The sequence below is a fragment of the Lipophrys pholis genome, assembly GCF_963383615.2.
Source record: "Lipophrys pholis genome assembly, chromosome: 8".
In the NCBI taxonomy this organism is placed as follows: Eukaryota; Metazoa; Chordata; class Actinopteri; order Blenniiformes; family Blenniidae; genus Lipophrys; species Lipophrys pholis.
This window is the reverse complement of record NC_137630.1, coordinates 10148711-10175448: the sequence shown is the minus strand read 5'-3', so window position 1 is coordinate 10175448 and position 26738 is coordinate 10148711. Positions and strand designations below refer to the sequence as shown.

Below are 26738 nucleotides of genomic sequence, written 5' to 3'. Positions count from 1 at the left end.
TTTTTGGGGGACACAAGAGATTTGGGGCGAATAATCTTCATGACAAATAAAATAATCCAGTGAGTGTGTCTCACAGGGTTAGATTTTGAGTATTTTTTTCTCTCAAGTTTTAAAAGATCTTGATTCTTCTAGTGGGTCGGCTGATCCACTGTTTTTTTCATGGTTGTAACCGACACACATCCAAACAACCAACATCAACACGTAATCTTGCGTTTGGATCTTGACGACATCCAGAAGAAAATCTGGTGAGATTCTAGTAATCTATGGTTAGACTGATGACACACTTTTCAATCCAATCGAGAACTGCTGGTTTACGGCGGGGGTTGGGTTGGGAATCAGCAGCGGAGCCAGAGATTTTTTTTTTTAGCTGGTGCTTTGGGAGGAGCTCGATCTTTCAGTGACGGTGCTGGGGAACTGAGGTATCTCTAGGTCGTTTTCAGCTGTAGCACCAACAAGATGTGCGCTCTGCACCGTGCACGGAACAGTCGGGCACATACAGTAAAAGCTCCGTTATTTAAAACATTATTATGAGACACAAAAAGAAGATATTTAGCCAAAATGATAAAGAGGAAAGGTTTACAAGCCTGACAAACAGTTTGTGAGTTTCTGAAAACATGCATAATGCAGCAGCTATAGGAGAATTGTTTTATTTTTGAATTTTTTTAAATTTTCACTGTATTTTGCACCAGAAGGTTCCATTAAAATTGGCTTTAAGTTGAGACAGGGCGGTAATTGTTTGGTTTTGTTAAAACATAGACATTTTCATCAAGTATACTCACAACAAAGACAAACTTTAAAGTTGAACTTTAATGGTTATTATGGCATTATTTTACCGCTCAGGATGAAATGAGGCTGTATGTTGGCCTCTGAAATAAAATGAGTTTGACACCCCCGGCTACAGAGGGGCGAAAAGTCAAGGCAAAGATCTCAATAGCTTCCTTAAAAGCACTGTGAATTAAAACTCGGGAGTTTCAAACAAAAACAGGAAGCGAGTGAGAAATGCGACCACCAGCTGCTGTGATGATTTCACTGTGATTCTGAACTTCAACGCCACAAAGTGCTGATACGAACCAACAGAATCCATCTGAAAATCACCGGCCCAACATGGCAGCGCTCGAATAGCAAAACTCACTAAAGCTGCTTGAACTCTGCATGTTGCAAATAATGAAAGACGTCAGACAAAAAAACTAATTTCCGGTATCAAATCTTGTCCGATTGCCTTCAGATTCCGAGACACTCCGTGATTAAATTTCAAACCATAGTAGACAAACAATTATTTGTGAGGATCTGGAATGTTTTAATGATTGATTTTTTCCCCAACCTTTAATACCTAATTCACTAAAGAAACTTAGAAATGAACGTCTTTCAGAGGGAAATAAGAAAACGTGTGTTTCCCCACAGTGCTGAGCTTCTTCTTTGTGCGGCTCCACTCCAGACATCTCAGCAGTACAGCCGGGGTAGAGCACTTACCGAGTCTCCGAGGGTCGCGGGAAGCTAAAGAGGGTGCACGGATGTGGAATAACATCCGGAGGGGGGGCTCCTGTGGACAAAATACAAGCTCCGGGAAGGAAAGACAGACTAAACAAGAGGGAGGAATCGGGCTCGGGTCCCGGCGGGAGAGCGTTGACTTGAGAACGTATTGCCACGTCCCCCTCGTGCCCGACGTCTGGGCGGCGGCCTCGGCCTGCTGATGGAGCCGCCGCGTCCTCAGACACCGCCGCCAAGCTTCTCAGCTCCCCTCATTTAGGGCCATTGTCTCCCGATGAGTGTCATTTGTCACCATTGACTTGCACCACGCGGACACCCGCGTTGTGTTTCTTATTTTTCTTTCTTGTGGCGCGAGCCCATTTCCACAGTTGGTAAACAGCTAAATCCCTCCTGCAATCAATGCAGCCTATTTAACTTGAGCTATTGACTCGCCCGCCCCTCAGCAGCCTTCAGAGGCTAAAATGAAAAAAAAAAAAAAAAAAATACAAATACAAATACAAATTAGACGGGTGCGAAAGAACAACAGAAACGATGAGAAGTCACATCTTCCGTAATGGGAGAGGGGAAAGTGACAGCGGCGGCAGAGGAGGGTGAGGAGCCAGGGAAAACAGAGGAGCAATGGATCAATACGAACAGATAATCACCAGGCCGCCGTCCCGGCGTGTAAAGAGTGTGACATTGCAGAGGTGGGCACGGCGTGGAAGAGATCAATGGGCTGCTTTTTTTTTTTGTTGATCTGTAATCCTTAACTATCTATAAGTAATTAACCTTCAGAGGAGAAACAGCAGAGAAATAAAAAGGAGAAATTAGAGTGGGAATGGCAATGAGCAGATTTAAAACCGAAACTCCCCCCCTGCCTTCACCAGATAGCAGCAAACTAATAGCGCCGCCGCTGCAATTTGTCTCGTCTGATTCCACTTGGTTTTTGGTTCGCCGTGAACGGCCGTGTTTTTTGTCTTGTAAAAAGAATAAACCGCTCCTCTCCGTGTGACAGAAGACATTTCTGTGCTGTTGTGGTTTCGGGACAGTCTATGTCTGGTGTCGTCCTCTCTCCCTGAGCCTCTGGAAAGACGGAGCAGCGGGATCTTGCTAGGAGTCAGAGTGCCCTCTGTGGGCGCCAGGCGAGAAACAAAAGAGGAGCGCCGCAGAAAAACCTTCATTTTTCTTTTCCATCTTCTTCACCTTATTCTTTTTGAGCATCTTTCCAACCGCGTACACCTAAATGAAGACATCACGGCCACAGTGGGAGTTGTTCAGGGTTTAATGGAGCACAAATGCACAAACAGTACATCATCACCATAACACCCTGTTAAATGTCGTCACGAGTTTCCTTGAAAGAACATTTAAGTTAGTAAAAGGCATATTATGCTTCTTCAACGTTTTGTCACATGAATACATGAAGATACAACGCACAGGTGTGTATGGAGGAAGCATTCGGTCGGTGTGTGTGTGTTTGAGGAGTAAGAAAATGTCTTGTTATTATGAACAATATGGCCACTGTTGAAAGCTTTGAGCAGGCGATTATGAATTTGAAAGTCTTTTGAAGTCAACGACTGCAGCTTTCTTTCGATTACGTTGAAGGGGTAAAAACAAAAGCTAGTAATAAACGGCTTTCTGAAAGCTCCTCGCCGTGGTTTCGGGACATTTGCTCAGTGAATTTCACTGTGTTTCCTCCCACTCCAAGTTCTCCTCCTCGGTTTATCGAGCGTCACGTTGGCAGAAAGCGTCGTCTCCTCACCAGAACGGACACCTGCACGCGAGAAGGAACATTCTTTCAGTCAAATAAAGAGAAAAAAGAAATGGCGGGAGAAAAGAATAACCCGGTTTCAGCGTCCCGTCACTGACCATCCGATGTAGCACTGGCACAGGTTCTCGTGCGAGGTGGCTTGCTTGATGAGGAGCTCCACCTGCGTCGGCACATCCAGCGTGTCGTCGTGAGAAAAGTCTCGACCTGAAGGGAACAAACTCTCGTCACGACCCAAAGCCCTCGTCCAGAAAATTGAACCGAGCAGGAACTGGCTTTGCTCAGATGATGTCAATTTTACCCGGCAAACACTTCTGTGTGTTTACAGGAGGGGCAGACGCTTTGCTCAGCGGAGGAACTTGTAATGTGGTTGCAGAGGGCGAAATGTGGAGGTCAAGCCTCTGACATTTTTTTTTCAACCAACAACCCTGCAGATCTCAAAGCCTTAAAGTTTACATCTTTGATCTTATGTGATATATATATATATATATATATATATATATATATATATATAAAAGAAGACGGCCTTAATGGGACTTAAACAGAATCCAATTAAAACAGGAGTGACAGACATAAGACCCGTCGGCCAAAATGGACAGAAGACTTCAATCTGGCCTCGGAAATGACGGCGCAAATTGCAAAAGAAGCAAAGAAACCATTGATTTTTTTTTAACACTTTCTTTCAGAGTAGCAGACACAACACTGAACACTTATTTCTTCAAGTGTAATCTTTCAATCATGCGGCGGTCATCACGTGATTCAAACCAGTGGACACGAGAGATTTTTGTCATGAAGATTTTCCCCCAAAATCTCTCAAAAAATCCTGGAAATCTGTCACAGTCAGAGTTTTGGAGTATTTTTCTATCGAGTTTTAACAGAAGATCTCGATTCTTCAAGAAGGTCGACTGATCCCTTGTCAGTTTTTTTTCCCCATAGTGTAACCAACAGACATGCAAACAATCAACATCAAGTTCGAGACTTGATCTGGTGTTTGGATCTATACGACATCCAGAAATGTTATACATCGACCTTAAAGATTGAAATAAATTTAAACACATGTAATCCAGCACAGAACTTTACTCGGAGCACCCGATGGCGTTCCTTTAGGTTCCTGACCGACTGATCATGAAACAAACACGTTGACTCTGCCTCCAGGTGTTTCCACATGGTTGGGTTGGTGACAGCTGAGACGTCCTGAGAGCAAAACTTACTCTCACATTTGAAATGGAAGATTTTCAACAATCCTTCCTCCAGCTGTGCTCCTTGTTTGTGTTGCAGAAACGTACCTGTGAGTTTGTCCCGCACTCGGTTGATAATCTGGATGGCTTTCTTGTTGAGTGCTTCAGGCTGCACCAAACCATCTCCAACTTAATAAAAAAAGAAACGCACAAACACGTCCGGTCAACAATTACTACAGACAACCTGGTAAAAAGAAAAAAAAGAAAAAAGAAAAATTGTGTTCTCTCTATTCCGAGTTGTTTTGCTGCTGAAAGAAGTCAAAGCACATTTAAGTGCTGCGTTACAATGGCCCAGCGGCTGCAGCGATCATTTATGACAGCATGAGAGCTCGGTATTGTTGTGGGAAAATGAGCGGAGAGAGAGAGAGAGAGAAAAAAAAAAACAACTTCACAGGTTGCACAACAACAACAACAGAAATGATCCATGAAACGTTAGAAAGTGGGAACTCACTGAATGAGTGAATGGACTCGGGCACGGTGGTCCCGGGCTTCTTGTGCGTGGTCTCTCCGAGGTCGATTCCCTCCAGGGCCTCTGCAGAACACGGCACACGCTCGCAGGTTCAAACGTGCCCGTGTGCCACTGAGCAAAACGCATGAAGCAGTGAGAGCGGGGGACTCACCCACTGATTGTCCAGCCGTGTACGAGTCGGTCCTGGTGCGGGAGCGCTTGTTGCCTTTGGTGTTTGCTGGAGGTGAAACAGAGACCATGTGAGATTTTCTGTCCACATAAAAACTCCGTCGCAGTCATGAGCCAATCAGAACAGTGTCCTCGAGCTTATTCCAGGGAATCCTTTTTAAAATACCCAACAACAATGAGAAGTGGTTGTAATTTGACACCAGCCTCGTGCTGCATGTTTCATGACATTTTCCCCTCGAACAAGGTTTTCAGGCTCATGCTTGAAACTTGACTAAATACTTCAGTGTCGAAGTTTAATAGACCTACGTTGATATTTTTGTCGGCTTCATGCGCTTGTAATTTGTCACCAGCATTAGTGTTTTAACATGACTACCATTTACTGCAGTGCGATATATATGTTTAAAGTTATTATGGAGGGCAATACTAACTCTTTTAATCTGTGTGTCAATGTTGTGTTTATGGCAGCGTCACAAATTTGTAATTTGACACCGGCCTTGGCCTCTTCCTACTTTATACAAAATGCGTTGCTTTTGTCAAAATATGCATTTTTGGCACTAAACCTAAAGCATAATGTGTCTTCTTCAAAGATTATACCATCAAAAACACATTAAAACTGATTTAGAAAACCTTGAATCAATTCAAATTCTGACTTAGTTCAGACTGTTACAGCTTGAACCATTTAGGAGGCAGAAGCCAAACATTTTCTTTATAATGACACACGTCTACACAACATTACCAATCGAATATCTTATGAAGTTGCGACATTTACACATTGTTAAAAGTATTTGCCGACAAAGTTCCTGAGAGTTTGGCTCACTTTTGTTCATTTGAATTCAACCACTGACCTTTAGATGTCAGGACCACTTCTTTACTTGTTTGTTCAATTTCTTTCCGGAATACAAATCAAACGGAGCTCCAACACGGACCCGTGTGATCAAATTTAACCCTCTCCATCTCCAACACTGCTTTTGCTCCTTGAGTGATCTGCGCTGACCTCCCCGTTAAGGGTGCGATCAGCGCTTCTTTCCAAGCACGCCACCGTTATTGGCGTTTATTGTCTGTGGTGGTCACGTGTGCTCTGTTCTGCTGGCTTACTGTCCATGAGCCTCCAGTTGAGCAGGGGGTCGTAGACGAAGGCCTCCAGCACGGCCATGACGCTGTCCCGGTGCTCCCTCAGCACCTCCATCACTGTGTGGCACGTGATCCTGTAGTTACCGTCCAATCCCGTCACCTGGCACACGAAAGACTCAGATTACTCTTTTTGTTTTGTTTTTTTAAATTAAGGTATGGCCTCTTGTGTTTGTTCTTTAATAAGCTTTTCATGCACAGTTCTACCTAAACACCTTTCTGGTAGCACAAAAGATGAAACAACTCTTCTTGGCTGAATTTTATTTTCTCAAGCCTTCATTTGAAATTCCTTTTCTTCCGTCCTCATTAGGCGAAAGGTAGAGCGAGCCATGGCTTCTGATAACACGCTGCATACTAGGAAAAGAGTAATTATTGTATCTGAATAAAAAAAGAGGGCAGAGGAGAAGCAGCTCAGACAGAATTCACGTTAAGTATTTGCAGAGTTTAAGGCTGGTGACTTTAGCACTTCTTGGATAACCTACAATCTATTAAAAGAGACTTTCCAGGCTCCAACTTTCCTTCTTTAAACTTGTTGGAGGGAGCACTCACACGCTAAAGCAAGGGAGTCAACAATAGGGTCCATGGGTCAAAACCGGCCTGCAAGAGGCTCAAACTTGACCCATTAACCCAACAAGCAAATTGTAAAAATTACTTTAACACAGCTTTTCTAACAGCAGCAGACATAAAACCAGACTGGGAACCAAACTTAGGCCCCGTTTGCACAAGGTTTTTCTGTGCGCGCGCGGTTTTATGACACAAACACATAACAGCACCCACTGGTGGCCCAACATGAAAACTACATCGGACATCATTTCCAAAACATTGCTGTGTAAACAGGAAACTTTTCTGAAAGAAAAAGGCAAAAACGACGCATTTTCACGTGAACTGTGGAACGAAGCTGAAGATGTCTGTGATGCTATCATGAACGTTACCTTGTGGCTATCAGACGAGCCTCAAAGCCACGGTATCAGGGTGAGATTGTTAAAACACAAAGGCTGCAAAAAGCAGCAATTCTAGAGGTTTGTTGGACATTTTGCTGTAACTTGCATCATTAAAATTGACTTTATGTTGACATTGCTGTCATTTTTAGTTGACATTTTCATCACATACAACAAAAAACAAAACAAAACTTGAGTGTAATTTTAATGGTTATTATGACACTAATTCAGCAGTCCAGCCCACTCAGGATGAAATGAAGCCGTTTGTGGCTCCTGAACTAGAATGGGTTCGACTCCTCTGATCTAGAGTTTTTCAGGGTCCAGCAGAGCGGCGTACCTCCATGGCGTTAGTCAGCATCCTCGTCAGACGGAAGGGGATCTTTTCGGGGAACTTTTCTCTGGTCATGGCCACCTGTTTGAAGGTCCAGAAGAAGGTCAGCGTCTGATACAGAAAACACGATTAAATGGATGAAGTGTCACAAAGTAACTTGCCTCGAAACAGTCTCCAAAGTCAATGTGGAGGATCTTTCCGCTTAATCGGTCCAACATCAAGTTGGACGGATGCCTGCAGAGGAGAAACATCTCTTAGAAAATGAGAAGATCAATGTGATATTTTCTAGATGGAGGACGTTGTACCTGTCACCCAGTCCGAGGATGTAGCCCACCATGGACATCACGGCGAGAGAACGGGTGTAGTTGGTCCTCCTGTCAAACCACACCTGTGGGAGAGAGAACAGCTGCTTTACGAGAGCCCTCACACAGATTATTTGTGGAGATGGAGGCAGAGTCTTCAGAAGGCGGCTGAAAGCGAGTGGAGAGTCGGGCACACGCGGTACAACAGTTCCTAAAAATGGATTCAATTTGAAGTTCTGTTAATGGGATCCTGCACAGTCAGAGCTTTAAAAGTAGGACATACCAACCAGAAGGAAGCTGCTCTTCAGGGAAAACTCTTCATATTCGCTACCGTGTATTTTAGATTCAGGATTGACACTCTGGTATGTCGTTTCTACGCCTGATGACAGCTTCTTTAAAATGACTGTTCACAGTCATTCCTATCATTCACATTATTCAAAAATTCACTGAATCAGGACGGCTCCTGAGCAGATGAAGGCTCCTTCAATCGACCCACATACAGAGTGAATCTGGCCTGTCTCACCTCTGAGCTGGGACTCTTCAGCCACAGCAGCTTGGCCAGGTCGTCTCCGGCCGTGTTGTTGACCGCATGCTCAAACACCTCCACCTTCTCCATCAGGGTCAGGTGGTCGTAGTCTGGAGCCATCTGAAATGGAGTTTAAAAAGAACACACGCTATAAAAAAACAAACAAAACCAAAACGCCTAAATGATCTCAGATGAGAAAGAATTTCACCTTCAGCTGTCTCCACTAAGATGACTGATGGTGTGCTAACCGGCGCCGCTCACTTCACACTACTCTGATATAATTTCAGTTAGCAGACGCCTACAAGGCGAACAACTTGAAATAGGTGCTTAAAATATTTTCACCATTGCTCATGAATGTCTGCGTTTATTTGGACGGTTGCCAAGTTTCGGGGATGTACATTTTTTTTCTTCTTCTCCTTTTACTCTGATGATGACGTAACCTGGAAGAGCTGTGACTCCTGAAGTGAATGCAAATCAAGTTGTAAAGATGTTTCAATAGAAACACTTTGTTTTCACTCAAATATGAGCATTAATAATGTCAATTACAGTCAAATGGGCGTCAAGCGCCAGTTGATATCACATCTGATTGAAGAGATGTGACAAGAAAAGACGTATAAAACGGTTTCAGTCGAGCTCCTTTATCAAAACTTCACGGACTGTATTAAACTCTGATTTCCCACGGAGAACTGTGTCAATCCGAACAAAATAATTATAAAGCCGTTTATATTCAAGCATAAGATGGGTTAGAGCGAGACGGTTCTGGCAAATCCAAATCAAAAGCTCATAAGTAAGGCAGTGACACCTGGTGCGTCCCACCGAGGGTTTTGGGAGAAATGGGTGCGACGTCACTCAACGTGGCAGCGGTTCTGGTGGAAGTTCAGTTTGCATGACGCTCAAACTCACAGGCATAAATTACTATGCTTCTTGTTGTCCCAACTTGCCGCAGCTAACTAGAATGCTTTGCAGGTTATTACAATTCAAAATGTGCAGCAGAAAAATGCATTCTTTTAAATTACACATCAGTGAACGCTGTTTTTCTCTCTTTAGGGTTTCTGTCGATCATCACAGTTGATCATTGTATGTATAACCAAGTGCCAGTATTTCACATATCTGCTGCTGCCACTGGAGTGAAATTATTAAACAGATGAGCTCAATTTCACTTTCCTCTTGCTAAATATATGTGATGTGAGCTCGTTTGTAACTGCCCTCTGACAGCAGCAGCGAAGCAGCACTGCAGGGGACGGCCATATTGTTTGCTTGTTATTGTCATGTGAATGCTGTGAACAAGGCAAGTGGTACATATCCCACTTCTCAGTGGCATTAACACAGCATAACTTACAAGTTTTAAATACATTGGAAAAAACCTCAGTCCTGCACTATATCACTCTCCCATCAACCTCTTCTTCTTGCCAGTAAGTGAGTAATGGCCGAATTTGAAAAACGTTGACCGTTTAAATCGATTCGAACACGAAATGGTTGAAACTTAGTGAAGCTCAGCGTTTTTCCATTCATGACATGAAAACATAACCCTATATGTCATTAGTGGGAGCTGGACTTCCTCCCTAATTCTTCTACATTGGGAATAATATTGCTGTAATTTAATTACAATTTGTGAAGATGTAGCATTAACCTGCTTTCACTGACAATTGTTCAGCATTCATCAATATACAGTAATCATTGTAAACAGATGCCTCCACAGCTTAATGGTTATTTCAAATAGTTTTAAAATCACCTGAGCTTAGTCACACATGAACCAGTATTTAATAAAGCAGGATGAACAAAATCCACCCTGCGACTGTTATCCAGCCTGACACCAATCTAAAACAACAAAAGAACGTTTAACACATCTGTCGGGAGGAAAAATACACTCAGAGTGCTTTTCACGGGTTAAGACGAGGCTGTGGACACCTAATCAATCCCAGCATTGGTTTCTCACCCTGAGCATGATGCGATGTTCAATATTGAGCAAAATCTTTTTCTTCTCTCTGTAGTCTCTGATGAGGGCGTGCAGGGTGTCACAGTGGGGCACCCAGCCAATCAGACCCGAGTTGGTGGACAGGGGAATCACCGCGTAGCGCTGAATGCTGATGAAGGAAACACACCGTCAATACGGGCACAGACACAGTTCTTTCTGAAGTGAGTGTACTAAGAACATGTAGACCGTACTGTAGTTAGAAGTCTGCATCTTAAATCTTCTACTCAAGATGGTTAAGTGAAGAGTAAAAAGCAAATAAATGCATTTGGAAACCTTCAAGTGTTGCTGGCTGTGCATTGCGATGCTCTTGTGCGAGTGTGTACCTGAGGTTCTTGCGTAAGGACGCGGGGTCGTTGGCCAACAGTGTGTTGACCAGACCGAACAGCTGCATGACTCTCTCATCCTGCCTCAGGTCCTCGTGGCCCTTTAACAGGAACATGAACTCGTGGCCGTTACTTCCTGCAGACGGGGCGAAAAAGAACACAATGTCCATGTTGTTCCATATCTATGTCACATTCTTGTTTGTTATGTGTTGAACGACAAAGCGCTCCAAGCACTGCAGCAGCTGTGAAAACTAGGAGGCTGGTGTAAAATTACAAAACCCCGATAAGACAGGTTGAAAGAGAGTCTACCCGGACTACAGTTGAACAGGTGACACTCTAGCAGAAAGGATTTACACCACAACATTTCAAACGAAAACGCCAAAACGTTTTGTTGACACGGCAACATTTTGAAAACGAAGTCCGTCAAAAAAACTAAATGTCAGAAACACTGAAAACGATGTAGTTTTCATGCAAGACCACTAGTTGGTCCTGTTGGTTGTTTTTGTAATGAAACCACACATGTGTGCAGAGAACAACAGGCTAATAAATATTTATGAGTACACATTCGTATCGACAGACGCAGTTGGATTGCTATTACAGGTGGCTCTACACGCCAACATGGACCGAGAGTCGTGACACTCTGGAGGACGCCATTGTTAATGTCCATCTACTCGTGCATGTGCAGGAAAAGCGTTTACTACGGCCGTGGAGCGGTTTCCAAAAGTTGCATATTTAGTGTTGTTGTGTAAATGGAACCCCAAACACAACAAAAGTTTTCTGTTTTCACTTGAAAACGTCTTGTAAACGTGTCCTTAAATGAGCAAATACTGAGTTTCCTTATAGAGGATGAACGGAGAGGCCACCATGAGGGACCATCTATATATCAACTCTCTTTATCCGGAGAGGATATGTGCAGTATAGGTAGAGTACATCCTAAACAGATGTATGTGATGCTTGTAAAAGGAGTTATGTAATGCTGGAGCATAATAGGTCACCTTTAAATGGTTGGAGTTGGCAGTACTGGCTGTTTTTTCTCCAGGCAGCTCTCCTGCTGCTAATCTCCACTGCCAAAACCTGAACTAATGCCTGTTCAATTTGAGCAGGCGCTAAACGTTTTCATGTGAACCTGATTACTCCTACAGTAGATTCTGTGCCAGTATTCCTTCGCTTCATGGTCACTGCAAAAACAACTACAAAACAATTCTCATTTACAAGTAATAAGTGGAGCCATTTTTCCACCAACAACTCATGGAAATGTACACAGGCACTGAATGAACTCTGGTATCAACCAAGTTTTCAGTATGACCGAGAGGAAAATCTAGTTTGTCGCTTATCTAATTGTTCCACTATTTCACCGACGCTACAGCGGCCAATCCCACCTTTAATGGAGTAAACTGATACATGCCATGGGGAGAGTAAGTGAGGGCTTTCATCCCGAATGTGCTTCTAATGACAATCCCAGTGAGCAGAGTGCTGTGCACCACCAGGGGGACGAAGTGGCCACAGTAAATCTGGGCCGCCTGCAGTGGGTGACAGGTCCTAATCTGAAGTCTTGCTCCAGAGGTCAGTTGATTTATTGGCCATCATCTTTTACAGAGTGTGTTGTGTAGCACTGATGCATCAGAACAAGGTACAGCATTGTCCGGTGGAGGGGGAAAAAAGAAAAAAAGTGTGAACCATTTGTGATTGATAATGTGTGGATTTGGCTTCAAGACAAGGTGACTTTATAGTTGGGTGCCATTTTAGGAGCACTTCACAGTCATATTTCATATAGCACAGCGGCGTGGGGGGATAAACTGTCAAGATTATTTATATCTGGATTCAATTTAATGCCAATGAACTGATGTTGTGGGGTGGGGAGGGGGTCTGAGGGGTGTCCTGACAAATCGATTTGTGTCTGTGTGCGCCGTTTCTCTTAAAGGCAAAAAATGAAAAGAAAAAAAAAAACATGTGGCTTTTTTGGTACAAAAGCTTGCAGGCTGTTGAGCCAGGGTTGTTTTTTTCCCTTCTTCTTTTTTGTATCAAGGGGCCATTTCTTTGCTCTTTAGTGCCCTCTAATCCAGTGGCTTTCAAACTTTCACACAATAAAAAAAGTCAATCTGAAGAAGTAGAATATATTTTTGTGCCCTCTGTGTCTGATTGTTATGGTACCAGCCTTTGAACTCAATATTTGAGTTGTGAAGCTACGAGAAAGTCAATCATTAACATTAGTACATTTTTACTTCCACGTTTTAGCCATGAAAAGAGTTTTACAAATTACTGGGACTCCATAGTGAATGAAAAACACACTTGGTTCGATGGTATTGCTCCAAGATTTCTTATATTCACCTATTCCTTAGTGGGCCACACCAGTAACTGTCCATTACCTCTTACAAAGAGGTAAACTACATAGGGAAAAAAAAGTCCTTTTCACAAAACCTACAAAAATTAAGAATTTAAAAAAAAAAAAAACCAAGATGAAGCCATTTTTTTAACGGTTGACCTTGGTGCAAATTATAGTGTTTGAAAATCCTTTCCTCCGAGAGCGGCATTTTGCAGCCTTCAGCATGAGTGTTTATAGAAATTCGTCCTTGCAGTATAGCTTTGATGCTAAAGCTACTCCGCATTCATCTGTTTTGTTGTTTTTCTATCCCGAGTGAATAGACAAGAAACAGCAGCTATTTTTATTGAAAAATTTGTTATTGTTATGTAATTTCTAAACTTTGCAATGTCATCCTGCAGCCTTCATTGGACCCTTTGGACAGCGACGACGATTTCCTGCCCACAGAAAACATTTGAGGCCACTTGGTGCCTCTGTGTGGTGTAGAAGATGGAAGCGTGTTTGGTAAGAAATAATCAGCTTCTACGTATTATCAACACCCAGAACTTTTCCACCTCTGATGAATCTGAAAAAGATTGTGGCCTTGGAGCTGTTTGGGCGCTGCCTCTATTAATATTGAATTTTCTCTAATGTCTTTGACCCGAGCCTGCTGAAAGCATATGATGAGAAATATTACGTAATCTATTTTCCTAATATAATGGCTTCGGAGCCAGGAGTCTTGTTCAATTTTCTCAGCATCTTACCCATGATGGTGAGCTTGCGTGGGCGCTGCTTGGAGGTGATGACCTGCAGGGAGGGGGCGATGGACTGGATGCGGATGATGGGCTGGTTGGGGTCGTAAGTGCCGGGCACGGCCAGCTCCAGGTCCCGGCACATCAGCAGCTTCGGAGACACATATTGTAGCTCGAGGGAGGTCAGCTGTGGGAGGGGTTGATGAGGTGGGGAGAAGCGGCACAGGAGGACACAATTAGTTTAGAGTTTTACTGTGTACGAAAACGTCTGCCAACAGAGCCTGGAGCAATATTCAGATTGTACAAGACACTGGCTCATATCCAAGTTAAGGTTTTCATTTGGGGAAAAAAAAAAAAGTAAGTTGTTTATATGCTACCTTTTATAAATCACCCGGGAACATCTGCCTTTTCTGCTGCATTCTTTTTTTTGTCTGCGTTCAACCATCAGTCACTTAAACTGCATCAAATCGGACTCCGGCACTGAGAGGCTTTTATGGTTGAATTCTGAATGATGATGCAAGGTTAACATGTACGGTTACAGCTCCAACCTGCTCCACATCTGCTGTTTGGATGCATCCTGGAGAGGGTTTATTTCTATGTTAATGCCCTGTGAGGGGAATGTGTGCTCTGCTCCCAGCGTGTTATTACAGCGCTGCTTTTTTCATGCTGCGTACTGTAACATCCCGGCGGGGCGGATCCCCCGAGAGCGGGGCCGTGCTACCATGTCAAACAGTATCGCCGTCTCAGTTTATTATGTGAAGCGAGAGCCGCTGACAGAACTATTTTTAATGTCACTCCGCAACTCTGTGAGGATAGCTTTAAGAAATGACATCCATCAGTTCAGTTTCATCTTTGAGCTCAGTGAGGTTGATGTAATCCACTGATGGCTCCATAAGCAAAAGGAGTCCTGCTTCACATATACAAGATTTGTCTTTACAACGTGAAGCCAATATCATGTATGGAGGAGCTTTATAAACTACAATTATGGAAGGAGAAGTCTCATTAAGAAAACCACTTTTGCTTTAAGTTGTTGGTTGTTTTGTTTGGAAAACCTGGGGCCTTGTTTACGCGACAACATTTCAAGCAAAAAGCGTTTTTGCATTCTCATTTCGGAAATGGCTCTTGTTTATGCAACTACGCTCTGAAAACAATGTAGTTTCCATCTAGGGCCACTAGTGGGTGCTGTTTGTTTTTGTAATAAAACCACACACTCATGCGGGCAAAGAACATTACGCGATAAACATTAACAATAGCGAGTACTAGGGATGTCCCAATCCGATCGGTAGATATCGGATCGGGGCCGATATTAGTGATTTGTGAGTGACCGGGTTCGGCAAATCCAGCCGATCACCCCGCCGATCTAAAAAAACAAACGCGGTCCGCAACGTCCCCTAATAACCACAACAATCACGGACTACAAGCTCCGGTCGAGCTGCAGAAGCTAGAAGCAGGCGGAGCGGGGCCATAGACCTATAAAACTAGAGTTATATATTGTGGTTTATGTGTTTATTGTGTAGAAGTCTACTTCTAAATTTCTATGTGGTCTGTCTTCTTCTGCTTTTTTATTGTGTTTGGTGAGTCACAGCGCCCCTAAAGGCCTGGCATGTGTACTACATGCCCTGAAGCCTCGTGTTGAGCCGTGTTCATAGTGAGGTGTGGACGGTTTTTTGGGAGAAGGCCAGGGAGGAAAAAGAAAAATTTTTCGTCGTGTGAATGTACCCTCAGCTTACAACAACAACTAAAGAGAAAGAGAAGAATTCTGATTCAATAAGTGAGTTTTACAATAATTTCTAGCTAAACAAAGCTTCTGCCAATAGTGTTTTTAGCTTCAGACATCTTAGTTGCTCCAAAAAAAGACTATTGAGTATCTTTGCAATAGCAATGTGAGTATCGGATCGGGAAGGTATCGGTATCGGCCGATACTCAATTCTGAAAAATCGGATCGATATCGGGGGCAAAAAAGTGTGATCGGGACATCCCTAGCGAGTACACAAACATTTGCATAGACAGACATCAAAGTTAGATTGCTATCACAGTGACTCAACTATAAAACTACCAAGTCACAGGAGAATATGGACTGGGAGTCATGCCACATTGTTGTTATTGTCTATGTATCCGCACATGTGCAGAAGAACTATTCACCACAGCTGTGGCGCATATGCACTAGCAGTATTTCCGCTGTCTGCAAGTAGACGGAGCCTGATCGTTTTTCAACCAACCAACCAACCATCCATCCTCTAAACCACTTTAGCCAACTCAATGCAATTTGTTCACTTTCTAATTTATAAAAACATGATCATATTCCAGGTATCCATAATAATCTCATGTTACCCATCCAGCATCCAGAATGTATTTAGTTCATATTGGTCCACACACATGGTTGAGGGTAATTTTTCCAATTAAATTTTATTCAGAGGCATACAGTCTGTATTCATTTGAGATCTGCAGCTTACTTTTTATCCTTGAAATTATTCGGTGAAAATGGCATAGCTTTGCAATCCCTGCTCAACGTGTGCAAAGTACTCACTTGGCGAGGGATTTAAACTTTATTCAACTTTAAATTGTATTTCTTTTCTTTTTTTTTTTAAGTTCCTTACTTGCAAATGTAAGACCGTATGTAAAGTAAGGTGAACATTTCCAACAGTTTGAATGATGAAAGGCTCAACTTCTCAAGAAATGATCTAAAAAAGAAAGTGCAGACTAAAACCAATTAGTGAGCCCACAATCTGGCATCAAGTTATGTTGTAAGTTAGATGATGATTATTACTCCAGGATCTCCACAATCACTCCGTCTCATCACGTTTGGCCACATTTCAACACTTTGTTCTCCCACATCTGTAGCATTTTGAGATATAAAGTAATTTGCTTCTTCATTATCTCTCGTTTTGTCTGCAGCTCAAACTAGTATGCTGGTAAAAATACACAAACCATGACTGCAGCACATTCACTTCAGAGGACGAAAACAAACTATGAATGCTGAATTTACCCATCATGACATCAAACAACAAATTGAGGCATGAAATGCTGTCAAAAAAAACAACAACAAAAAAAATCTTCATATCTGAAAAGGGACTGGAATGGATGCAGTAGCAGAGGGACGTCCGCTCTAATTTCTCCGGAAGCTACAAAAGACGTTCTGCTTCAGCAGACTCTTTTCAACCACATTTCTCTGATTTACATTAGCCTGCATTACGAGATCCACTGGTTCGCTTCTTTGTTTTTTGAACATAATACACAGGGAACAGGCATTGCAATGACTTAATATTGTAACTGACCTGTGGCAGCTGTTTGGAGATGCGTCTGAACACGTGGTAGTAGAGGTCCCAGGCCTGAGTCAGGTCTTTTACGTTTCCAGAGCGCATGTACTTCCTGCACCAGTCCTGCGCCTCCATCAAGTCCCTGCCATATGCCTGCAGCATCACAAACACACGTATATGGTGATTCACAGAAGAAAATGACAGTTGTTCAACATGAAAGGTCTTAAACAGGAGGATTACGCTCATTTTTGTTTAGTTCATAAAGTGCAATCTGATCTTGAGTCAGTCAGACAGGTAAAATTGTGCTATAATGACCTTTAAATTCACACTTTAAAAGATTATTCTTTGTTGTGGTGCAGAGTGTACTTGATAAAATGTCTAGATTATCACAAAACCAAAACAATTACCAAGGACGGGGACTACAATATCAACATAAAGTCAATTTTAATGAAACCTTCTGGTGCAAAATACAGTGAAATGTCCCAATGTTTCTACAAACTCATCCTGACAGCATGGCTTTGAGGTAATGCTAGTTAGCTGGCTTTCATGTCAGCATCACTGATATTTCGTCTCAGGGTTGTGTTGTGTCTGCTACTCATTAGACATTTGTTGAAAAAGATCTACGCTTTCTCTAAACTTTGTACAACTTGCTTGGTGGTTTGGCCAGATTGGAGCCTCTTGCAGGCAGGTGTTTTGCCGATGGGCCTGATGTTTGACACCCCTGGTCCGAACCTTTCAATATTGATGCATTATAAATCGACCGTAAATCATAAATACAAGATTCCAAATGGAGGAAAAACAACAGAGAGAAGCTGCATGCTCACATTGTATTGTTCGCCACTTGCCAAGATTCACACAAACCTGGTTAAAAGACGTCTCTTTGAGCGTCTGCGGTCCCCTCTCCATCATGGCGTGGAGAGGCTCCAGCACAGCGAACATGCCCTTGACATTGCGCTCGCCGAAATACAGACGAGAAGCCTCTTCAAGACCCTCATGCCACATCTCATGCCACAAGATGGCCACTCGGATAAGCTCTTCACTCACCTGGACGGGGAGAGATGGAGATGGAAAGGTCACTGATACTGCTTCTCTAAAGTCAGGGGTCTTCAGTGTCACAAGTCTGGTCTTCAAGATAATATTCGTGGCTATTTCAGGATTTTAGACAGTGAATATCAAACTTTTAACTCAATAATTGGTAAAAGCCTTGTACACCCTAAAGAACAAATTGAGATCTTATCTTCAATTTAAAAAAAAGGTTCATTTATCATCGTATTCATTAATGATTCAGTCTTTTTTTACCATCATGGCCTGTTGAACCAGAGTGTTGCAGTGTTCACACATGTTCTTCAGGATCTTGTTGGCAGCGTTGTGGCGGGCAGTGGTGGTCGACTTGGAGGCCACAGTCAGTGGGTAGATCAAAGCCTGTGTCAGATCAATGAGGTAGACAGCGCTGATTCTACACATTTGATCAAGTTCTGTGTCGCTAACGACACTATTTTAGTCCCTTTTTTAAAACTGGAAACCTCCTCAATGAATGATACAAGCTCTTAATTCCCAAGAAAACTTGATAATTTGAAACCCAGAGGTGTGTTTACCTGAGGGTGATACCGTCCAATATCTGTTAGCAGCTGGTGGATGAGACGACCCACCAGGGCTCGAGGGGTGTCGATTCGCGCTATGAGCTGAGGGATCACCTGCACGCACACAGCAAAAACAGAGAAGCAGGGTTAACACCAGATGTGTAACATAGAATAAAGCAAAGGTACAGAAAAAAAGATCAAATTCACAGAAATGAAAGGATATAGTGTTTTCTGTTAAAAATTTGACCCCATTAGTTTATGTCCGTTTGTGTTACCTGGAGCCAAGTATCTATCTGAATGGTCTTGATGCCTTCCACCAGAGCTTCATTCACCTCCGGCCAGTGACCGTAGTCAAACCACAGAGTCAAAACCCTGAAAAACAAACATCACAATCACAATCTTTCCTTGCATGATTGTAATAAATCATAAACTAGTGCAATCACTATCCACCACTAGAGGTCTCCCTGTCATCATGTATCACATGTGTCAGGTGCCTGAAGATATAGACGCTGTTTGATTGCCTGCAATGCTTTCCCAGCATGTGTTAGCATAATTTATCTCACCTCAGTGTGTCCTGCAGGTTGTTTCCTCTGGATAAGGAAATGGAGCGGAAGAAACCTTGAACAGCAGGAACTGTGTAGAGAAGTAATGTCTTTGAGAGGTCCTATGGAGACACGGGGAGAGGAAAGTCATTCTGAGGAACACACTGTACTGTAGATGCTGCTTGTTAGGAGGTAGAACATAAAGTAATGACAGACAGAGCGGCTCAGGAGTCAAAGTTTCTATTTTTATGCTTACTGGAGACAACAACAATTTGAAAATGTATGTTTTTATTTCTTTTTTTAAAAGCACCACTTGTGTATACAGTGAAAAGAGAAGACAGGTTAATGTTTCATTGTCACCAGAAATGTTCCTGTTAGGACGCTGTGTTTTTTTTTTTTTTTAAAGGTATACGTGCACGTTGGGATCTGTAGGTATCCACGAGGCAAGTTGCTGGGACACATAATGGATATTGCAGGCAGCATGTTAAACAGGACTTGCATTGAGATGGACACAGGATTAGATTTCTGGAAGCCCTCACCTCGTTGACCTTTTTCTGTCCCGGAGAGGGGACAGGACTGTGATCGTTGCTGTCCACCTCACTGTCACTGTTGCTGGCTTCACTGTTAGCGCTGGTGCCGCTGGCGTGCCGCAGCTTCTTCTTCTCGTCGCGTCCTTGATTCTGGTGTTTGTAGTGCAACACTGCCTCGAAGTTCATCACGGCCCAGGCGTGCCACGCCTGACGAGGAACAGTACAGTCTGGGTGAAACTGGTTCTCTGACCGATTGGTGAATGCAAATCACTTCCACATTTGTTTATAATGTCATTTTCCAGTTAACGTAGGACAGATATGTCCCCGGGGGGTGGGGGTGTTGGTGGAGTGGGGGGTATCTCATACAAACACATGAATTTCATGTAGGCCGTGTTATGCAACCGGCTATTAAACGTTGAAAGCTGAAGGGAGTTGTTGAAGATGGATGAAGAGTAGGTACGTGAGTATCGTGACATCTTTGTAGCCTGCAGCACATGCATGAGCAAGAAAAAGCGGAGGCGCTCTCAGCTCCTCCATCACCTCCTCTTTTTGATGCTTCGGAGGAACCTCGAGTGTCACAATCTTACGGGCAAAAACAAATGAGCTGTGCTGACGAAAAACATAAAACTAAACTAAACAGTTGTGTCATGACATGTTTGGTTAAAGGGCAATAAAGCGCAGGGGTGACGCATCGGTGTCGGGGCAATTTGTTTCCCATACAGCTGGGATTTTTTTTTACGACGCCCAGAGAGGAGTCAGGAGTGAAAGGTCAGGGGTGAAGAGGAGGGACTGACCTTGTACCAGTTTCGGTCATGCTCAGTTGAATTGCTGTAATACTGGAGGACTTTAGGAATGGTGCTCTCGTTGATCCCCTGCAGACTGAGCTGCCACTCACCCAGCTTCAGGAAACATCTACATGGCGGGAAAGTAAACACAAAACAGCCAAATTTAATGAGTGGAAGTTTCGTACACATGGAGGACACATTGCTAATGAAGCACACAAGTCATCTGCCTCTTCCTTCCACGAGTCTGCTGTCTGGCAACAATAACTTCTCGAGTATTTCCACTGAGCAGAAAAGGACAAAGCACAGACAGTCACGAAATGTGATCGGCTAATAAAAAAAGCTAGTCAAATGTTAAATGCATTTAACTTGGAGTTCACCTAGAGCGAAGAAAATCAAGGTTTTTCCATCATGTAGCCATTTTCTCAGAGCATCTGAACCGAATGAACAAAAGAGGCCTCAGCTGAGGGACTTCACAGCCGGCCGTGTCAATTCAATTGTGAAAGGTCTTGCAAAAGAATATGGCTTGAAATATAGAGAAGTAATCTCATTAAATGCATGCTGATACAGTCATGTTAAAGGAACACGTAACTGTGTATCATATTATGGAAAGGCGTTAAAAAAAACAGCAGGGAAACTCTAAATTTTTCTGGAAAGCCAAGACCAAATTAATGGCCTTATAGCATTACATGCACAGTTCAGCCATATAACAATTGATTATTTTTACAAGCGATAAGTCTCCCTCAAAAGTGTCAATACTAAATACCTCGCAGGGTCAAATTCAACCCTAAAATTTTAGTTTTGGCGCCAATAATCGTTCAACGTATGACATGCTCAGCAGAGTCAAGAACAAAGACCGCTCTATGGATGTACCCCTGTAAAACCGACTAAAAGGAAGCAATAGGGGCCACACGGTAGTGCGTTGGTTAACGTGAGATCACGCTCGGTTAAATTCTGTGTGAGGCTTGCATGTTCTCCCTGTGCACGTGCTCTCCTGCAAACTAATGCCATGCACAAGAATGATCCCTAGTTATAGACAATATGACAGCAGAGACCAAATGCTGTGCATTTGTTGTAAGTGGAAAAAAAAAAAAAACTTTCTCCAAAGTAAGTGTGTGTTTCTCTGGGATCGACTGGCAAACTACCCAGGGTGCACCCCGCCCAGAATGACTAGCCAGCTCAGTCAAGGGAAAAGCATGAAGTGATGAAGGAACTCGAATGAGGTGCAAAACGTTTTCCAAGACACATTACCAGGTCCATTTGAACCCATTTTTTTTTGAGACGCCTGGACAAATGAGAACATGCATAGATGTCCTCCATAGGTTTTCTCTATCTAGAATCCCACAAGCCAAAAAACACACATTTGATGGACTTGCAATCTTTCCAAAGTGTACCCTGCAAACAGTTATTCGTCCTCTATATAATAGTTCTGATGTTACAGTGACTACAACACAACACTAAAAACTGTAACAGAATTTGGGAAAAACACATGCTCGGTTCAAAACATTACCCTCCAACCACCAGCCCTCATAACATTTCTGGGGGAAACCCTCATGTCTTTGATCTTTGTCGTCTATAGAGTAAAGTTTTCTGGAATTCAAGAGAGGGAAAAAACACTAGGACTCTTTGTCGACTGTAAAACCTACAGGGGTTAGAAGTCAATGTCATTAACAGAAGCTGTGGAGCAGTAACCTTTTCAATGACTAACGAGGAAACAAACGCAGAAAGAGAAACCTCATCATAAGTGCATAAACATGCCCGTGTTGTCACTGCTTATAAAGAACAGGCAATGACTTTCCCTAGATCCAAGGGCAGTTCATTAGGAGGGAGGCGGATAATGATACAAGGCTTGGAAGTCCTGCGGGCATTTATCAAAAGTAACACTGCTTAAGGCAGAGGTGCTGACAGGTAGCGGGAACACATCTGGACAGGTTCAATTATCCAAACCAATTTTCCTTTCATTTCCTACGACAGAAGAGTCTATCACATCTCGTGAGGAGCGCCGAGCTCGATCCATCACCCGCAAACTCAAAGGCGAAGATCAAACTGGTAGTACTTGTCTGGGCTGAGATGTACAATTCACACGCAAACAGCAAACATTGCGGAGTCATCCATCAGCGGAGTGAAGCCCGTTTGCTGGGAAGCTTCAGTGGATTTGTCTTTGGGGATTACGTAATGTCTCCTGAGTGCTTTTCCATGTGGACGTTCAGTTTTGGTTCAGCGCATGTTCGCCAAACTGTTTCCGTAAACTATCGGTACGACGCGGGAAAAAGAAGGACGTGGTGTCCCGGTTGCTGGAACAACATGTTTATTTGGACAGTGGACAGCCCAAGTTATTGATAGGTGAAATTTCACAGGCCTCTCTGAGGAGAGAGTGGACGTGTCCGTGTGACTGTGTGAACATGTGGGAGTGCTCCAGGTGTGCTCCATACCATCCGGCTGACCTGTATTCATGAAAGTGTGTCAGAATGTCTGGGGGGAACCCGTCCTGACTGAGATTATACAGGTGTTATACACGCATTCCTCCAACAGTCACAGACAGCATGTGGAAGATGCAAAAATGTTGGGGGGGGGGGCGGGGGCTTGTCTGTCTGTTGTCATGCTTGTGTGACGTCTGGTGTGATTTATGTGATGGGAGGGTACACACGGCTGCACATATGATTTACCGTCTGCTTCCATGTCGTCCCTCATGTTTAGAGATGTTCAACCAACATGATACAAAATGCAGAGCAGCCACATTTTCAGAGGCTTTATCAATCTCCTTTTCCACAGAGGCGAGACTTCAAACCCTGAAGGAGGAGGCTTCAGATATCCGCCTCAAATATTTTCAAGAGCCCACACAAGCCTCCAAAGTGGTTTTCTTAAGACTTAAAAGCCATTCCCACCAAATTTTTGGACATATGAAACTTTCCATTTTCTCATCTGCAAAATCAGCGTCTGAAAAACGCATGATCGTTATTTGAATGTCAACTTTTTGGGAAAGAAAATGAGAAAACGAGTGTCAGGTTAACAACTGTTCTAACCGACTCCATGGTGCATCTTTCTGCACGGAGAGGCGATACCGGAGGAGAATTTGACGGCAGTGCCAGAACTGTTAAATGAAGAGGTGTAGGTGTAAACCATCAGCACGGCTCCTGGAAGCTGCGAGGCGCAGTGCCACAGCCGCTGCCAAATGAATCATTTTATTGAAATCGTGGAGGTGAGATGGTCAAAAAAAATCTGGCCAGCCTTGAAAAGACCACAGGATGCCAATGGACTTGTAAAGCCTGCTAAGACAGATTGGGCCACGGAATAGAAGCGTTGCACTGTACATGACCCGGCGTGTTTACGACAGAAGGGAGGCAAAATACATGAGGCAATTTTTTTCCCTGCTTCAGCATTTTGCTTTGTGTTTTCTCCATCATGGTAGAGTGGGCGCACACTACTGTACCATATACTGTTAAAAACTAGTAAATTCACAGGCTTTGTGACAGCTGAATGCAAAGAAATAACAACTGTGAAGTCAAACTATAACATTAAAGTCCCAGGAATTCATATTTGCTCCTTCTGTTTCCCAAAAGGCATTTTAAAATGTAACTGTTGTTATCACTACATATGCATTTGGCTTTCAGGCAATATAACTGAAAATGTATGGAGGGTTGAGTGACACTTAATAGCCACTGTAGGCTTTTTCTAATGTCCACAAAGCTCAAACGATATAAGTATTCGAAATACCAAGATTATGCAACCCAACAAGGCAACATAAAGTCACCTATTATTTTTATCTTTATGTTAAACCTGAGAGTTTCCTGCAGGATGAAAAGTAGGTGTTGAGCTGCTGCTTCTACTGTGCTTCCAGTGGAGGACAAACCTGGCCATCAATTTGTGGAGCTCCTGCTTGTGCTGATGGTCCTCGGCTGCGATGGCGTGTTGGGCTTGCTGCTGAACCCCCTGCACGAAATGCTGCATGTGCTGGAAAGCATCGATCTAAAAATCAGAAAACACATGGAGCAAGTAAATATGGGAGCCTTGAACAATTCTGAAATGTGTCAGCACTAGTGGTTACATCCACATTCAAGATCTGCGTTTTGATGGATTTGCTCTCAAATGCAGGAAAACAGAGCAAATGTACCTCTTATGAGATTGCTGAACCACTTGTATTCAGATTTTCTGCTCATACAGCTTCCAGAGTGTGATTGTTTACAATTACAGTTGACATTTTAACCCTAATTCCACAGAAGATATATACATAATATATCAACATTATCAATTTGAAAATATGGGACACAACTCTCCTAACGTAATCTGCAGAAGTTACATTAAAAAGAGGTAAAACTTGGTGTGAAGATAGTTTGGTGTGAGATAGCCATCCTTCTATCCATGTTCTACACACTGAGGAGGCGCTGTTCCCTGCTGACAAAGCCAGAAGGCATCCTTGGAGAGATCACCGGTTATATGAAAGTCTTCTAGCTTTTCGTTTTCAATCAAAATGTTTCTGAGAATACTCGAAGATAGAGCAAATCTTCAAAGTGGAGATGTCACCTAGAGAAGTGATTATACTTCTACGCGTACTATTTCAATTAAAATTTGAAAAGCCAGTGTTATTAGCTTTTTCATCTCTTCCCTTCAGGATCATCTGCCTCCATCTCACCCCGTCACACTAACCATCTCCTTCATCCACAAATCGTCTCAGCATTTCCTTTTCTGACGCTTCCCGTTAAGCATTCTGTCTTTCATGCCGTGCTTCTCCAAACCAAACACCATGGCAGGTGTCAGTACTGTCTTACAAACCTTCTCTTTTCACATCAAGTCCTGACACTCCTCTCGACTCCATCCTGCTCATCTCTCGTCTCTCTGGGTGATTCACCCCAGGTACTTCAACTCATCCATCGTCACCTTCCCCCCTGCCTTCCACTCAGTACATGTATTGTGTCTTATCTCTACTGACCACTCAACATACTGTGGTCTTGATCAGACAAGAGATAGAAAAATGTAAACACATCTTGTGCACTTCTACTCACATCTTCATAACCATTATTTTCATACTGTATCATTGAAGAGATTTAAGTCTGTGGATCACAGTGAGAGCAAGTAAAGTTTTGCCCTTTTAGTTGGAGATTGACTTAAGTAGTTGCCCGAATACTGTGTGAAGTTCATCCATTGAGATTTTAGACAATTCCCGTTGAACTTTGGCAGAGCTGATGTACGCTCCTATTTTGAATAGAAACAGCAGATGTGTTTGTGTTTGTGTACATTTACATTCTGGTTTGACCAGTAAACAGCACAGCTGGCTTCAGGAAACAGCAGCTCTTAGGCTCACACTTACCTAAGTCCCCTAATGAGACCTACAGTCTGGAGCCACAAATGCTATTCAACACCTGGCAATAAATGTAGGTGTGTGTTTATATGTGTTTGGGGGGGGGGGGGGGGGGGGGGGGGGGGTATACTGTGGGTCAGTGTGTGTGTGTGTGAGTTTGACAAATGTTATGAGACAGGGCGGTTCAATCCTATGCCACTCTGGTGACACTGGAAACGTACAATATGATGTTAGTTCAGCTCCTAAGGTAGCCGGCAGCTCGGTGGGTGGTGGGCGTTCCTGTGGCAGACCACAGCAGGCACCACTCACATACCAGCGGCTACAAGTAATCCACCAGACTTCATCCACTCTCACCATGGTTTGGGAAGATTAATAACAACATTAATCGAAATGTCAAGGTTGAGTTGGCTTTAGTGATCAACTCCAACTTTCATAAAACAGAAATATAGTGACCTCAGTAAAAATACACTGAGCTCTATTCTTCACAATTACTTATGCTTATCCATACAAACCCTTCAGTGTGTGTTTGTGGTTTTAATTCATGAATTCTATTTCTTAACATTGATCAAAAGACTTGATGAGTGTAGTGCTGCCGGTAGCTGGAAAAATACACTTATGCTATTTTTGGTAAGGTTAGATTAAAACGGGAGTCAAACAGAAGGCCTGTGAGCCAAAACCGGCCCGCATAAGGCTCCAACCCAGCAGGCCAAACCACCGAGAAAATTTTAAACATATAAACGAAAACATTGATTGATTAACAAATTTATACAACGAATATAGATATTTTCATCATGTATACTCTTTGCCGCAACAAATAAAAACTTTAGTTTTTATTAAGTTTAATTGAGTTTAAATTTCAAAGTTATTATGGCACTATATTACCGGTCGGCCCACCCAATAATGAAACTGGGTGGTGTGTGGCCCCTGAACTAAAATGTGTTTGACATCCCTGCGTTAACCCTTGACAATTTTGTCCCATAAAGAGCAGCTGATAACAGCCCTGATAGAACATAATCTTTAAAATAAAGTCAGTGAAACAATGATCTTATGAGATGGCCAATCCAAACATA

The 26738-nt window shown here is 43.0% G+C and overlaps 1 protein-coding gene across 1 annotated transcript in view; it reads right to left on the bottom strand.

Annotated features, from left to right (window-relative positions):
- Nucleotides 1-2731: 2731 nt before the first annotated feature.
- Nucleotides 2732-26738, bottom strand: part of mtor (mechanistic target of rapamycin kinase) — a 95565-nt gene continuing 71558 nt past the window's right edge. The window contains exons 37-58 of the mRNA XM_080469388.1: nt 24223-24338; nt 20385-20502; nt 19600-19797; nt 19082-19182; nt 18794-18890; nt 18534-18632; nt 18238-18360; nt 17800-17982; nt 16957-17091; nt 13694-13868; nt 10631-10766; nt 10269-10416; nt 8330-8452; nt 7810-7892; nt 7666-7738; nt 7511-7585; nt 6203-6338; nt 5091-5156; nt 4922-5002; nt 4519-4599; nt 3334-3439; nt 2732-3238 (exon numbers count right to left, since the gene is read on the bottom strand). Coding sequence (XP_080325514.1) covers nt 3223-3238; nt 3334-3439; nt 4519-4599; nt 4922-5002; nt 5091-5156; nt 6203-6338; nt 7511-7585; nt 7666-7738; nt 7810-7892; nt 8330-8452; nt 10269-10416; nt 10631-10766; nt 13694-13868; nt 16957-17091; nt 17800-17982; nt 18238-18360; nt 18534-18632; nt 18794-18890; nt 19082-19182; nt 19600-19797; nt 20385-20502; nt 24223-24338 — 2469 coding nt within the window. The 3' untranslated portion in view covers nt 2732-3222. The remainder of the gene's footprint in view (nt 3239-3333; nt 3440-4518; nt 4600-4921; nt 5003-5090; nt 5157-6202; nt 6339-7510; nt 7586-7665; nt 7739-7809; nt 7893-8329; nt 8453-10268; nt 10417-10630; nt 10767-13693; nt 13869-16956; nt 17092-17799; nt 17983-18237; nt 18361-18533; nt 18633-18793; nt 18891-19081; nt 19183-19599; nt 19798-20384; nt 20503-24222; nt 24339-26738) is intronic.